General features: G+C 37.8%; 1 protein-coding gene across 8 annotated transcripts in view; it reads left to right on the top strand.

Annotated features, from left to right (window-relative positions):
* Positions 1-14,761, top strand: part of SRPK2 (SRSF protein kinase 2) — a 125,351-nt gene that overhangs the window by 65,080 nt on the left and 45,510 nt on the right. Inside the window, exon 1 of one of the 8 annotated variants that reach the window (XM_030263769.4) lies at positions 4,254-5,229. The exons of the other annotated variants lie outside the window; for them this stretch is intronic. Coding sequence (XP_030119629.4) covers positions 5,183-5,229 — 47 coding nt within the window. The 5' untranslated portion in view covers positions 4,254-5,182. Of the gene's footprint in view, positions 1-4,253; positions 5,230-14,761 lie in introns of those variants that run through there. 8 annotated transcript variants of the gene reach the window in all.

Here is a 14,761-nt window from a genome sequence, read left to right as displayed (position 1 = left end):
TGGAATCTGTAAGAGTGTATTTCTAAGAAAATACATTTTTAAATTACTTGCTTTTATTAAATTTTATTTTTCATTATTTTGATTTAGAGGAAAAATATGGAAGAGCATATTGTTCATAGCCACATTCTCATTTTGACCATAAGCATTTAACTTCTTGCAGAGGAGTTTGTCCAGTCTTTGTAGTCACTATTGCAGCGGCATAGTTAATGATGCAATCATTACATGCCCTTTTATTTTGATTTACAGTAATTTTTAGCTTGTAGAAGATGAATTTACTAGTTTTATTTATGATCATGCAATTTTGCAGTTAAAAAAATTCTGTGAAGTTTTAAGTTGAGCAAATTATTGTGGGTCATTTGGGCATAGTTCCTAATTGTTAATCTACCTCAGGTAGAAGAAGGAAGCAGGCAGAAGAGCTGTGATTTATTATCAGCCATAGGCTAAATAAATTACCTTGTTTCAAATGCCTGTGCTTTTCAGGTAGATTGCTTGGTAAATCTGGGTGTTTTAACAAGAGTTTTAGCAGTTTAGGCACTCTGTTCATTTTTAGAATAGGTCTTTCCCAGTTGCAAATTACTTCCCCCTAGTGAATTTCTTATAGTGTCTTTCAAAGAGCAATGCAATTTAAGTTGAAAAAACAAAATGTCCGTGTATTGCTGCCATTGTAGGGATTTCTCTTCAATCTATATCCATAAACATTTTTTAGGTATGGAATCATATTAGCCTTGCAGAACTGTTAGAAGCTGAGGAAAATAAAATGTAGCAACTTATTTCATGTATGTTGTCACACTAATATTCTCTGCTTTATTTAAAAAAAAATACAGCTTTTTAAAAAAAAAAAACCAAAAAAATAGCTACTGCTTCACTTGTTTCTGTCCTGGCTCCTTCACCACTGGGCATGGAGTCAGGGCAGTCTGCAGCTGCCTTTCAGGTGATGAACTCAGTTTGCAGTGCATGTGTGGGTAGGAGAATGCTGCAGTTTGAGCTTTCTCTGAGGTGTAGTCACATGTTGCACTAAGAGTACATGCGTCCTGATTCTCATTTTCTCTAAAGAATTAAAAACTCAACTCAAAAAGCATTAAACAATAGTAAGTAGAGCATGAGAAGTAGCACTGCAACAAACAAGTATTTCTACTTTTTCCATCAGAACCATTCCTGTACAGACATGCAGCCTGACTGCTGCAGTTGAGTTTTACAAGAAAATCCTTCCTAAGCCAGATAGAAGTTTACAATTGACAGATAATCTAAAGAAAATTTGCATTTATCTCAAACCTGTTTTCAGATAGTTTTGTGTTTCTTAGAGGATGTCTGGAATAAAGTCTCACACTATGATTCCCAAGGTCTTCACCCCCAGTATCTGTGTGCCCTGAAATTGTAGATTTGCTTTGTAAGGAGCAAATAATCTTTATTTCCCTGTGGGGTCTACATATGTTTTGCACTGCACATTGATTACAATGCAAATTATGGCCCTATTCTTTAAAAACTGTAACAGAAGTTTTGCTCACATTGTTTCTGGTTCCTCAGAATTCCCTCAACCTGAACAAAATTTTGCTGCAAAATTTTGTCATCTACAGAGTCAGTATGATTATCTTTTGCTTTCATTATATCTGACAGAGCTGTGCTAAAGCACATCTGGAGCTTAGAAATTGTGCGATGGCTGTGTATCAAATCTGTTTTTTGAAAAGGTAAAAAAAACCTCTCAAAATTGCATATTTTTTGAGGCATCTGTGTTGGTGTTGTGCTTGCATGTTCCTTTGCTTGTGTATGTATGTATTCTTGACATTCTCATTTTGTTGCAGTACCCAGAGTGAAACTGCATCCTGGTCCTTCCTTTACATACCAGGGTTGAGGGTTTTAGGGGCCCTGTTTTGAAAATTAGTTTTTCATAGGCCCTTTACCAGGCTATACTTTGCAAAAGGGGAGAGGCAGTGCTTAATTTTTGTCTACTCCTGACGTTTTATGAGGAAGATTGTGGTTTTCTTTCATGGGGATGGTGTATCGCTTAACTGAATAATAAATACAGTTACCAGAGATAAATGCCTGAAATAAATGGCAAAAATGGAAGAGCAGAGGCTGAAGGGGCAAAACAATGTAGGGTTTTTTTGCCTCACAACTGAAATAAAATCTTTGTACCTACACACTTCTCTTGCTGTCATTGCTACTCTTAAACCAAAAGCCTTTTTATTAGTGGAGGCTGTGGTACCTGCAGTTCCAGTCACATTTCAAAACCAGGCAAGAAAACGTGAGCTAAGTCACATTTCTGACATCTGTTTTCCTTTAATTGATCGAAACATTTAGCAGAGTCAGAAAATATACAGGAAATAAATGAATGTATCTTCCTGTTTATATCTTATGACTGTTTTCTGCTTTTGCTGGGCTGGTCAGCTGAAGGCTCTGTGTGGAGAGGCAGGAGTGAGCAAAGCCTTGAAGATCAGCAGGGAAGTATTCCTTCACCTGTCTTTGGCCTAACTTACATTGGCATTTTATTCTACAGGTTAAAAAAAAAAACAAAACCAAAAACCAAACGCCAAATATGCATGGGTCTCAAAATCCACTTCCTTATAACAGTTTTGCTTCTGGTCATTGATTATTAGGCAATGCATTTTGAAACTATTTCAAATACATGTGATTTTGTGTTAGAACTTAAGGTAGTGTTGTACTTTTTCCAGAGAGATCTGACAGAACAAAGAATTTTAAGAAAGAGCAAACTTCCTGAGGTTTACCATGAATTTTAAGTGCAAACAAGTATTTTATATTTAAAAAGCAGTTTTAATTTAAGGATTCATTCCTGTTCATTTAGTTGTATTTATTACAATGATCTTACCCTTTTGTCCAGTTGATCTTAAAATTCCTCACACTATTGACAAATGTACATTGTTCATGTGCAGTGGAAAGTACACCTTTTGTGGAAGGTACAGCTGAGAATGCTGCTGAATGTTCAGACTGTGAACAAAGATGTCTCTGGTACTGGAGTTCTCATTTGCATGAAGAAGCAGCTGCTTTCAAACTAGAATCGGTTCATTATTAATTTTTATAGATCATAATGATTCATAAAGATTTTTTACTTTTTATTTAATGGTAAATAGGTAAAAAACAGGCACCTCTGAGAATAGCAGTCTGTGAAGAAATAGCTGAAGGGAAAATTACTTTTTTATGTTATTGGATTAAGTTGCAGCTTGCTACCATTTTGTAGGATCTTCATTTGGATATATTCTGATCACCTTAAAAATAATGAATAGCATTATAAAGTCGAGATTTCTTTGCAGTCTTAATAATGAAGTGAAATTAAAACATACTGCACTGCAAAACTTAATAATATTTTCAATATATTGCCTTGCTACAAACGCAGGGAAGTCTTCTAGTAATTTATAAATTGCTTGAAGAAGCTGCTATCTTTTCTAGTCTGCTAAGCCAAAATCTGCTGTAAACTTGGAGCTGTCTGGCCTACACTGATTTTTGGCTTCTGCAAATAGCTAACAGTAAAGCCCAAATGATTGATTTTAAAATTGTTCTCAATTATCTTTACCCATTGTCCCTAGGATATTTTTAGTGCAGCTGTTTTCAGAGAAGTATATTTTTTTCTGATCAAAACTTAATTTTGTTCATTGTTTTGTTAATTTTATTCATATTCGGGGAGTATAAACAGTTATCACTGAAATTTAAGCAACCGTATATCTCAGTTGTTATAATCACCCCATAAAAAGAAAAATTATTTTTAATAAGGTGTATTCATTTATTAATACAGCACTCATTCATTTGAAATTAAATACCTATTTTTAGTAGTCACCTAAAGAGTAAGTTGCCCCTTTTTTCTGCCATTGTAATTGACAGCTGAAGTCAACTAGGCTTCTAAGTTCTAGGTTTTATTCTCTTCACCTTTCTAAATTAAGTAGGTACATTTTATCTTCCTGGCATATGGCTTCAGAATTGCAGTTATGAACACTATTATTTTCTAATTTAGTCTGTACTACCTAGTATTTTATGTTGATACTTTCTTCCTGTCAATTGCAATTATTTCATCACATCCATAGAAATTTAAGTTTAGAGATAACTATTTTGAAGTCCCAGGTTATATTATAAATTGCATATGTTTTTTTCAAAAGTACCTGAGTAGTATATTTGATTCAAATATAAAATTACTTTAAAGAATATGTCTTTTCTGCATTATTTTGCAAAGCATCTGTTTTGTGGGACTGTCCAGTGTTAACTGAAGCATAGCAGGAGTCTTTGTGTATGGCTTTGGTAAATATTTTTAATTTCAGGTCTCTTTACAATTCTAGAATCTTATTTATTTAAAATTCATGAGATACCTAATTGTTTTAATGTAAAATTATATTTTAAAAGGAAATGTCATTTCCTTTTAGAGCTACTGATTAATCAACTTCTATTTAAAGGTCTAATAACTCATACTGTAATCACACTCTCATTATAAAATAAATACAGTTCTGGGGAGTCACGGTTATATGAGCTAGTCATAGACTTAGGATGTTAGAAACAAACCAAAAACCAATCAAATCTTTGTTTTCCCAAAGATACAAAAAAATTTAGTTTGATTATATTATGTGATGGAAGTATGTGCATTTCTTCTCTTCTATGTTGTCTTGGTGGATCTCGGTCAAAAAAACTACCTCAGGCCCAGTTCACTATACTCAATGCCAGCATTTTGGATGTCAAAATGGCAAATTAAATTCAGCCTAACAAATGTCGAAGCAATGTATACTGAAAAATAATTGTAACTTCATATAAAATAAAGGATCCTGAGGTCGTGATCATTATTTAGTGAACTGCTTTTTAAATAGATGCTTCATAAAAGCATCAGCTTTGTGTTCAGTAGTGATAAAGAGGCAAATACATGATTAGAAATAAAGGAGGAGACAGCATGGTAGGAAATGTCATTATACTAAAATATATGCCCTCCACACATTGCCTGTGGAATATTGGGTATAAAGATACAGCTTGATGGGGTTCAGGGAAGAGTGAAGGGTAGGATCTTGAGTCATAGAGCAGCTTTCCTGTGAGAATAGACAAAACTGAGTAGGAATCTTCAAGGCTGACAAACAGATGGCAGAGGGTGTACAGTAGATGTCTCTGAAGTTGTGTGCCAGGAAGAAGGTGACTGCAGAATGAATGTTTGCAGGCTTTCAGGACAAGAATCAGAGAGGATATCAGTTGAAGCTACGAGATGGCAGATACAGAACAAACACGAGGTGATGATCTTCTGGAAGAGGTGTAAGTATGCTCTGGAATTTCATGCTGTGCCATACGAGATGGATGTTAGAAGTTTCCATTAGCTCAGAGGGGAACTGGACAGATTTATGGAGTAAACATCAGGTGGGAGTAGTTACTAAACACACAGGAATCCCATGTGGTGGCCTCTGGGCTGCCATTTTCTGGAGATCACAGAACTGCTTACAGGAGGAAGGATCCCTGTGTGCTTAATTTGCTCTTATGTTTTTCCTTTGACATCTGCATGTAGTTGTTTTTCTAAATATAGATTATTGGTCTGTGTGGATCACTGGACTGACCCAGAATAGCCTTTCTAATATTGTTGTGCTCAAGTTCCTGTGTATGTTCCTTTTTATGGGGTTTCTGCCCTCAAGATAATTAATTCCAGTTAATGTTTGCAACTTTAAAGCATTTTGTTTGGAAGCAAGGCTATATAGCTGAGAAAGAGCGTAAGACTTTAGGAACAGATTTTGGGTATTGGCTTTATAATACAGGGAGGAACCATCTACTTGAAGTAAGAATTCTGTTTCTGATTGTGCAGATCAAGGATTTGAGTCAGCTTTTGAGTCTTTCTCAGGTTGTCTGCACATAGAGAATTCATGTAGCCTCTGTCGCCCACTCTAATATTTCTAGTAAGAAATTCTTCCAGACCAAAAAAAAAAAAAAAATTCCTTAAGACCAGTAATTACTTTCAAAACATGTTACCCTTGAAAATGTGTTCTGAGAGGGAGTCTAAGGGAGTTGAGGGAAATTAGTTTTTTTCTTCTGTGTGAAAGTCTCTGCATCTTTTACCAACCCTTTAAGTATGTTTGAAAAGTATTTTGTGTTATGTCATTTTATAGCAAGCTGCCTAACAAAGTTGGTTTGGTATTGAAAATGTATTTTGACCATCATTCAGTGGATTGTTTGCTGTTTAGAAGTTTGAATGTGTCTCCTGATCTCATGCCTGGTGCTGAAAACTGACCACCAGCATGGGTTGGTTGCCCATGAGAGACATGGTAGAATCTCCATCCTTGGAGACATTCCAAGTAAGCCATTGGGAGATGGTTCTGCATAGCTGACTTTAGGTGGTTTAGCTGGAGCGGCAGGGCTGTTGGACTAGATGATCTCCAGAGGTCCCTTCTATGACTATGGGCATACACAGCTTGTATTCAGAGGGAAAAAACACCACCAAACCCCCACCAAAATTGTGGGGCAGTGTTTTTAGGGGAGTATTTTTATAGGAATTTATTTAAAGGGGACAGAAGGAAAGAGAAGAAAAGAAATTCCATGGGAAATGCTGAAGGTTAGGTTGGCTTTCCTTTATTTCGGACTGTGTTACAAGAAATAGCCTTTATAGTCTCCTGTCATGCTTTTTTGAGAGTAAGGCTCTTAAAGGAATAAATTAACTTCTAGTTTTTCTCAACACATGATTTTGTTTACTTATGAAGTGTGGAGCTTGTCTGTCTTTTCGAGTGAAAACAAGGAGAAAGGAATATACTGAATTTCACATATGTGTGCATTTCCTATGCTATGCTTTTGAGGCTAGCAATAAAAATATACTTTGAATGTCTGATAGAAACAATCTGAGAATGCTTAAAGCTGCTTCAGCCGGTCTAGAGGCCTCCAATGAAATCTAAATGTTGTATATCTGTTCTCTGTTGCATATTATATAAATATTACTTAAGCTCATTTCCTGCTTACATGGAACATATACTGGCAGTAGAAATCGGGTCCAGTTTCCATGGCAACGCGGTGGCACTGGGAGAAAGGCTGATGCTGTGCTGTGGTTGGTATTTTTATGCAAGGGAAGAGATGCAGACCTACATTTTTAGACAGGAAATGTATTTCAAGGCACAAAAACATTTAGCAATTTTTATAAATTTGGTGGATAGGTTAATAGGTTTAACAATAGAAGTTGAAACCTATTGTTTGCTGTTTGCAATAGAAAAATAATTGTTTTAGCTAACATTATATTTAACAGCAGCTGTCTATATACACAGTTATAACTGATATATTTGCGTGGATATAGCAAGGAGACTATGTACTGAGGACAAAGGAGGTTCTGTCCTGAGGCAAAACGGGGACAAAATAGACTGAGGCATAGTCTCCTAGCATTTTCATTCTAGTTTTCCCCTTGTGAGCTCTTTTCAAATTATCTTCACAAAAAAATTAGAGAGTTACAAAGACTTAGAGAAATTGTCTTTTTTTTTTTTTTTTAATAGCAGTCCTTTTGCTCTGATTCTGGATTTACAAAAGATTGCTGCTTTGTTTTTTCAACCCTCTGTTATTCTCCAGCAGTACTTAGTACTGGGAGTCATTTAGGGAAGGGATTTTTTAATCCTGCAGTTTTGGTGTGACTAGGGTGAAGCTTTGTTCATCTTGACTGTTGAGTGGGTGGTTGAGTCACTGACCCTGGAGGTGTTAAAATATGTGTAGATGTGGCACTTAGAGACAAGAATTAGTGGTGGACTTGACAGTGCTGGGTTAATGGTTGGATTTGATGACCTTAAAGGTCTTTTCTGACCCAAATGATTCAATGATCTCTTTGCATTTCTGTATTCCTCCTACTTGCAAAGTACTTGCTCCACCTCGATGAAGTGGGATGTTCTGAGAAGTCAAACCTTCTGAGAAGATTAACCAAACTGGAAGCAGTATTCTTTAGAAGTGTGAAGGGCTCTGTTCATCCCTATGAATCATCATCTTTCTTTCCCAACCCTGGCACTATACAGTTAGTCTGTGTCTGATGTTGCCTAGCAACAATTCATCAACTGTCTAAAGGGAACTGATTTACCCTGGCTGGAACTCTTGTAGAAATCCAAGTAGATAAAATGTTCATGGAGGAATATTAGCCTTTTCCTATGTCTGGCACCCACACTATCAATCAGGATTAAGCTCAAAGGCATTTTACAACTGTCCAAGGCTTGGCTGCCTTGTCATGCTGATGATTTAAGGATGTCTCAGTTTATAGTGGAATATCTCCATCCTATCCTGCAATCGGCCTGTGCTTCAGCTATCATGTTTTCAGAGGTTTAGCGAATCAAAACTCTCAGTGATAGCCTACATGCACAGTGGCACTGACTGCATATACACATCTTCATTCAGGAGGAGAAAACCAACTTTGTCTCTGCAGTAACTATAGATACATAAGGGGAAATGATCCTTCTATGCTTCCAGATTTTCTTAGTCTCATCTCCTGGAACATAGTGGTTCAACTCAGATTTTTCTTCAGCTCCTTACCATTTATTATTACTGAGAGGCTACATAGCTTGAAGACTTCTTTGAGGCTTGTTACTGAGCCAGTGGCAGAGGCTTTAGCTGCCTTTGACATTGTCTCAGTGAAAACCACGACATTGGCACATCGCAAACATATGTGATGTGTCATAGTTTTAGCACCAGTCATATCAGAAGCTTTGTCACCACCATAACGCCGTAACATTTACATTTTCAGCAGCAGTAAGCCTGCCACATTCCTTGGACCTCAGTTTCTGCTTGCAGAATGTTACGGGTTTCAAGTCATGCTATCACTGTTCTTTACTGCCATTAGAACTCAGCACCACAGTGTTTCTGATCTGTATTGTGCCATGCCAGTTATCCTGGACATTTGACTTTTGAAACTCAGAACAGGAAAATTGTTCAGTTTTTCAGAGCTCTGTGCAGCAGACACCGTTGTCGTTCCATGACAAACCTTGAGATAAGGTTAACCCTGGAAAAGAATTGAACTGGAGGCTGTAGCCTGGTGGAAATAATAGTTTACAACTTCCTGTTGTAAACTGGATCCAGAATTTACCTTTACAAGGTGAGCTTCCTTTCCTGAGCTGTAGAGTTTACTGCCCTGGTAGAGGAAGCTTCAGTCACAGCGTTCTGGTGGCGAGACACAGGATATAGAAAGACCTCACCCTTGGAGACAGGTGCCTCTTGCATCTTCTCTGCAAGGGAGACAGATCATCTGGGAATTCATGACAGCTGGGATTCCTTGAGTGCTTTTCTATCATGGATGGGACTCTCTCTTGTTGTTGGAAATAGGAATATTCCAATGAGTCATCCAGCATCCATGCTGTGAGGTGAAGCATGCCAAGGCTGGGATGAGTCAGATGGTCTGATAACCCTTATTCTCAGACTTGCTGACACAAAATAGATTCTGAAAATCTCAACAGGAATTGTCACAGTATTTAGTATACAAAACTGCCTCATTCAAGCCAGCTGGACAGTGCTCTGTAATACTGGGATGACTTTCATAATTCTACTGTAATGGCTGCTTGCTTATTGAAGATCCAGTTAAATGAGAGGTCCTTCACTTGCAAGCTTTAAAAATAGTGGAAACCTCCAAAATTGCCTCTGCAGCTCCCAAGACAAATGGTTGATGCGAATAAGGAATGGAAAGACGTTTCCCTGGAAACATCTGGAAAGACAAAGGGCATATGGAGGAGTCTTACAGACTGAGAATGACAACCTCTTCATTGAGGGGATGTGACAGAAGAGCGTGCTGAATTCAATGGCTTTTGGAAACAACATCTGCATAAAATAAATAAAATATGCCATGTTCTATGAGGTTTGTTGGGCAAGAGATCAACTTCAGTTTTACATTAAGAAGTATGGAAAGTAAACTTAAAAATCAGAGATTTAGGCACTTAAAAAAAGATACTTTTTAAGCCAAGGAGTTTAAGGAACTGCTTTCTTAAAGATCAGTTTATCAAAGTTATCCAAATAAGTGTTTTCATGTGTTTGAAGAGTAATAATTGCTGCTGTGTCTATGAAGACAAGAAGACAGAAAGATTTAATAAACAGTCATGAAGCTAAAACCAGCTGCTTGTTATTTATCTATATTTGAGTGAAAATGAATTTTTGTGGAAAAACAAATGTGAGTTTACCATTTGCTTGCTTTTGACTGCAGCTGGACTTGGCAATCTTTTTGCCGCTTTTACTTACTTCTTTTATGAAAATCAGTGCATAAATTAACAGGAATGAGTGATGCAGAGAAACTCAAAGCAGACATTTCATATATTGTACTTATGACCACATATACCCAAAATGGAAGAATATAACACTATTGAACACTAACAAAAAGTTTTTGCATTATAGGCATCTTTGCAACTTATGTCTAATAGTTAAGTTAAAATGTTTTGAGTTGCTTGTTTAGCTTGCTTTTATCACTTTTAATGATACTGCAGTGAAAGCTGGGTACTTCCATAAATGCTAGTAGGAATTGTGAAAATATTTCTAAAACTCTTGTTTCATAGAGGAAATGCTACTGGGATTTGGAAGTTTGTGAGAGGAGTTGTGTGTATTTTGAAGGATTGAGTTCAATTCTTTATTTAGAAAGAAAACCCATTAGTGAAAAGGAGTTGTGTTAAAGTAAAGAGTTCATGTAAAATGCTTGTTCTGGCTTCTTGAAAGCAAGGTCAGTGCGAAGTCTGGTATCAATAGAATTCCAACTGGAGCATTCAGAATTTATCATTGCAGCAAATGTTTGTATTTGAAGCTGACAGAGAAGTTCTTCTAATTGCTGGCTTAGTCATGCAATCTTCTTCTTTCTGGCTCTGTTTTTTTCACCCGCCAGTTATGTCCCTCAGTGTTTTTCCAATGCAAAATGCCTGTCTGCTTACCCTTTTCCCATTGCCTGAAGAATGGAGTTCCCAGACATAATACAGAGCATGATGCATTCACACTAAATGGGATGAATGGGTCTTCCAAACATTAAGTAATTGTGGACATGAAAAATGCATTTTTGCACTGAGATGATCGCATGAAGTCAGGATTACATTTTACCAGGCTGCTTTAGGGGTCAGGAAAAAGCCAGCCAACCAAAGGCAAGGTACTCTGCTGCTCAACTGCATTTGATACTAAATGAAGGGTTACAACTTCACTATTCCTATAATATCCTTTCTACTTGTCCATTAAGTGGTTAAAAAGACGAGTGAAACGCTGCATTTGTTGGTTTGCTTCAGCTCATTTGGCTTCATTTCTCTTCAGTTGTCTTCGTATGGTTTCAAGCATATCAATGGAGTGTATGCTTCCTTGAAGGAGTTACTGTCTTGTGATAAAGACTAAATCCCGTCTCTTGTAATTTAGTTACGAATTCATATTTCAGTCCGTATTTGACCTCAAATGGTCAGTCACACAAGTGATTTTGGTGCTAAATCTTGGGTTAAATCTGCTAACTTCTCCAGGGTAAGGACTGTTGGAGAGCAGAGGGTGATTCTGCCCCTCTCCTTCAAAAATGTAAATTTGTTGCTAGTGGCAACTGTAGGATACTGAAGCAACAACAGCATGTTTCCTGAATATATGTTATTAATAGAAAGAGTAGAGACACTATAATTTAACATGCCAGAGAGAAAGGCAGAAATTAAATACTACAACATAACACACCAGAAAGAAAGTAAAAAATTAATTTCCATTTTTACACTTGTGATTCATTCTGTTAAAAGCAATCCATCGTGCAGCCAATATTGAGGGGAGAAAGAAGTCAAAATAGTGTCCATTGCTGCCACTGTCTGGTGGTGTTTTCTGGCAGGTCATCTTCCTGGTCAGAAGTGGAGGTTGCTGCACATAGATAGAGGAGGAAGCTTTGCAACATGAGAAGGGATTCTTGTTGCAAGAGGATTTGAAGAAGTTGAAGCTTCATGTGTGGTTTGAGAGACTTTTTAAACACATTTTTTATCATTGCATTGGAATGGTATTCCATATCTGATGTAATCTGATGTACTTCAGGTGGAGGTTTTATTTTGATGTGTTAGGATGTGTATATAAGAAACTGTATTCTTTGAACAGTACATAATACATGAATTTATGACAGCTCTGTTTCTCTACTTTGGCTCTTTGGAGTTTCTTAAATTTTTTTAGCCAAAAGCTCTTGTGGGACCTCCTGATGAGACTTGGGTGTTGCCAGAGCAGCGGTGGGAGATTAAAACGCAGTGTAACCACCCCTATGCCTGTGAAATACAGCCCCTAGTGAGTGCAGGCAAATAGGACATGAGGAAAGGCTCCTCTCCACAGAGGCCATTCCACTGGCAGAGTGGAAGAATCTCTGCAGCTCAGGAACCAAGCAGCAGACCGTGACATCTGGGAGCTGCTGCCAGAGGCAGTGGACAGAGTCAGTAGCTGGTGCAGCAGGGCACAAAGAGGCACTCTTGTCCCCGGTCTCAGTAGTGAATGCTTGCTCAGAGTTGATCTGGTCACGCCTCAGAACTCATTCCTTGGTAGCTGCTGCAGTCACTGCATCAGCTGTGACAAGGATCTGCACCCAGACACACCTGATGGCAGGTGTGGCCCTTCAGGTCTCAGGTTGCCCAGTGCCTGATGTCTCTCTGTGAAGCTGGAGCTGACAGTCACCTCTTTTGCAGAAGGTGTGTTATTGATCTGTTCACTCGTGATCAGTGGCAGGACTTGAAGAAATGGCGTGAAGTGAGCCAGGGAGGTTTAGGTTTGATACTGGGAAAATGTTCTTCATCCAGATGGTGGCTGGGTGCTGGAACCCCAGGGAAATGGTCACAGCACCAAGCCTGACAGAGGTAAGAAACACTTGGACAAAACATTCAGGTGCATGATGTGATTTCTGGGGCTCTCCTCTGAAGGACCAGGAGGTGGATTTGATGGTGCTGGTTGGTCACTTCCAGCTCAAAATATTCTATGATTTTAACATTCTCAGCCTTTACAGCAGTTTACTGGTGACTAGAAGTACAGGTAAGGTGCTGAGTATCTATGTATTTTCTTTTTGTGGTGCCAGGTGGGTCTGTGTTTTTTAATTAACTGTTGACTTTTTTTCCTTTGGAAGTCTGTAATGGATCACTTGTCTGGAAAATAAAACTCTGTGAGAAAAACAGTATTTGAGGAAGAAGACATACTACTCTTGCAAGTCCAGTTAAGCTGGAGCCTTTCTGGATAGATTTGGCTTCTGGTTTACTGTTTTAACATTTTAACAGAATTGCATTTGTTTGAGAAGAAAGTTTAATTTGGGACTGACTTTCAGGGCTTGAAAACAGTTACTTCTGTGAACATGCTGTAACTGTATCAGAGAAAGGCCAAAAGAGCTGCCTCCTAAGCTCTGCAGACTTTACTGCTTCATCCTAGGTGTGATTTGATGTAATGGTAGGCTGCTGCTGGGTCCCCTCAGCTCTGCCCTTGGAATGTGCTCTTCCTGTGATGCAGGGCTGGGGCAGTGCCGTGGTACAGCTGCAGTGCTTGCTGTGTGAAATGGCATTTGTTTGTAATAGCTGTCATTTGGAATAGGAGAAGACAGCGTTCCTTGGCATTTCACTTGGACTTTGAGTGTGCATTCTCAAGCCCATGGTGGCCTCTAAAAGACTAGTAAGTAAGATGGGAATGAAAAATCCATTCTATGTTGCTGTTTGAGGTTACAAAAGCTACCATGTCTTAGCCTGCTCCCTTCTGGGAGGGATTTTTACTGGTGCTTCTATTAATGCTTGATGGTAGGATGCTATCTTTGGAAGGAATGTTAACAGTCCCAGGAGGAATTATAATTTTGTTTGATAATGACCAGATGTAGAAACTGCTTCATGTTTGTGACATACCAGCGCTCTTTTTATGCATAAATTTTCTAGAATTGGAGATGGTAGTACAGTTTTGTACTACAATAAGAACACAAATAGTGCCATTCATGTATAACAAGGCTGTCCCTGGAAGTTCACATCAATAATTTCCTGGAGTTAGTTAAAAACACATCTCCATACACCCTGTTTCCTTCTGGATTTGTAGACCTTGTTTCTGAAAACAGTAATATGACCTCTGGCATAGTTAAAAAGAATGATTAAATTACAAATAATTTATCATAACTATTAAAATTTAAAAAGATTCTGAATTATAATCCACTTCAAATCTTACTTGAAACATTTAACATAATTTTGTTCCTTGAGTGATAACTTCAGAGTTCTTTTGATCTTCCTTACATTTTTTGTTGTTTGTTTTATGTGTGTGAACTTATGTAGAAAGCCTCCATTTAAGGCTGCCTCTGGTTCAAAGAGCTCAGTGTTAGAAGGCACCTGTCTAATTAAGCTAAATTTGCATTTGAGAAAAAAGAGCAAGCAAGAATTCAGCTCATAAAGCAGACACCATTTGAACAAACGAGAAAGAGATCCAAATAGCTGAGTCTTTCAGCAGTTAATAACAGCTGTAAGAAATTTGTCTATAGAGATTCAGACTTTTAACTCTGCAGAACCTTGAAAGCCTTGCCCAGGAGCATAAAAGCTTTTGCCTTTATGAGCTGGAGAGGTGCATAGCTGGAGCTCCTTCCAGATGGACCAACGCTCACTAGTAAATTTTGTAAAGCTCCCATCTCTTAGGAGGCTTACAGCATAATTCTTCTGATGCTCCTTGTTTCCTCTTTTTTACCACTACAGGTTGAAATTCCCTGTAGAACCTCTGTGGGCATGGCAGAAGTTTCATATAACATTGTTAGAATATAGTTTATTCTATATTTTATTAGATATATGAAGTCATTTAGCCTGATTTTAATGCCTTTTTTTGTTAGCAAAAAATGTCTTTGGTAGTGTTCATCTGAAAGTCTTAAAGGGGAGTTTTGTTTTCCCCTCAGATTGAG

Source organism: Taeniopygia guttata, chromosome 1A (genome assembly GCF_048771995.1).
Source record: "Taeniopygia guttata chromosome 1A, bTaeGut7.mat, whole genome shotgun sequence".
In the NCBI taxonomy this organism is placed as follows: domain Eukaryota; kingdom Metazoa; phylum Chordata; class Aves; order Passeriformes; family Estrildidae; genus Taeniopygia; species Taeniopygia guttata.
This window is presented reverse-complemented; position numbering and strand designations above follow the sequence as displayed.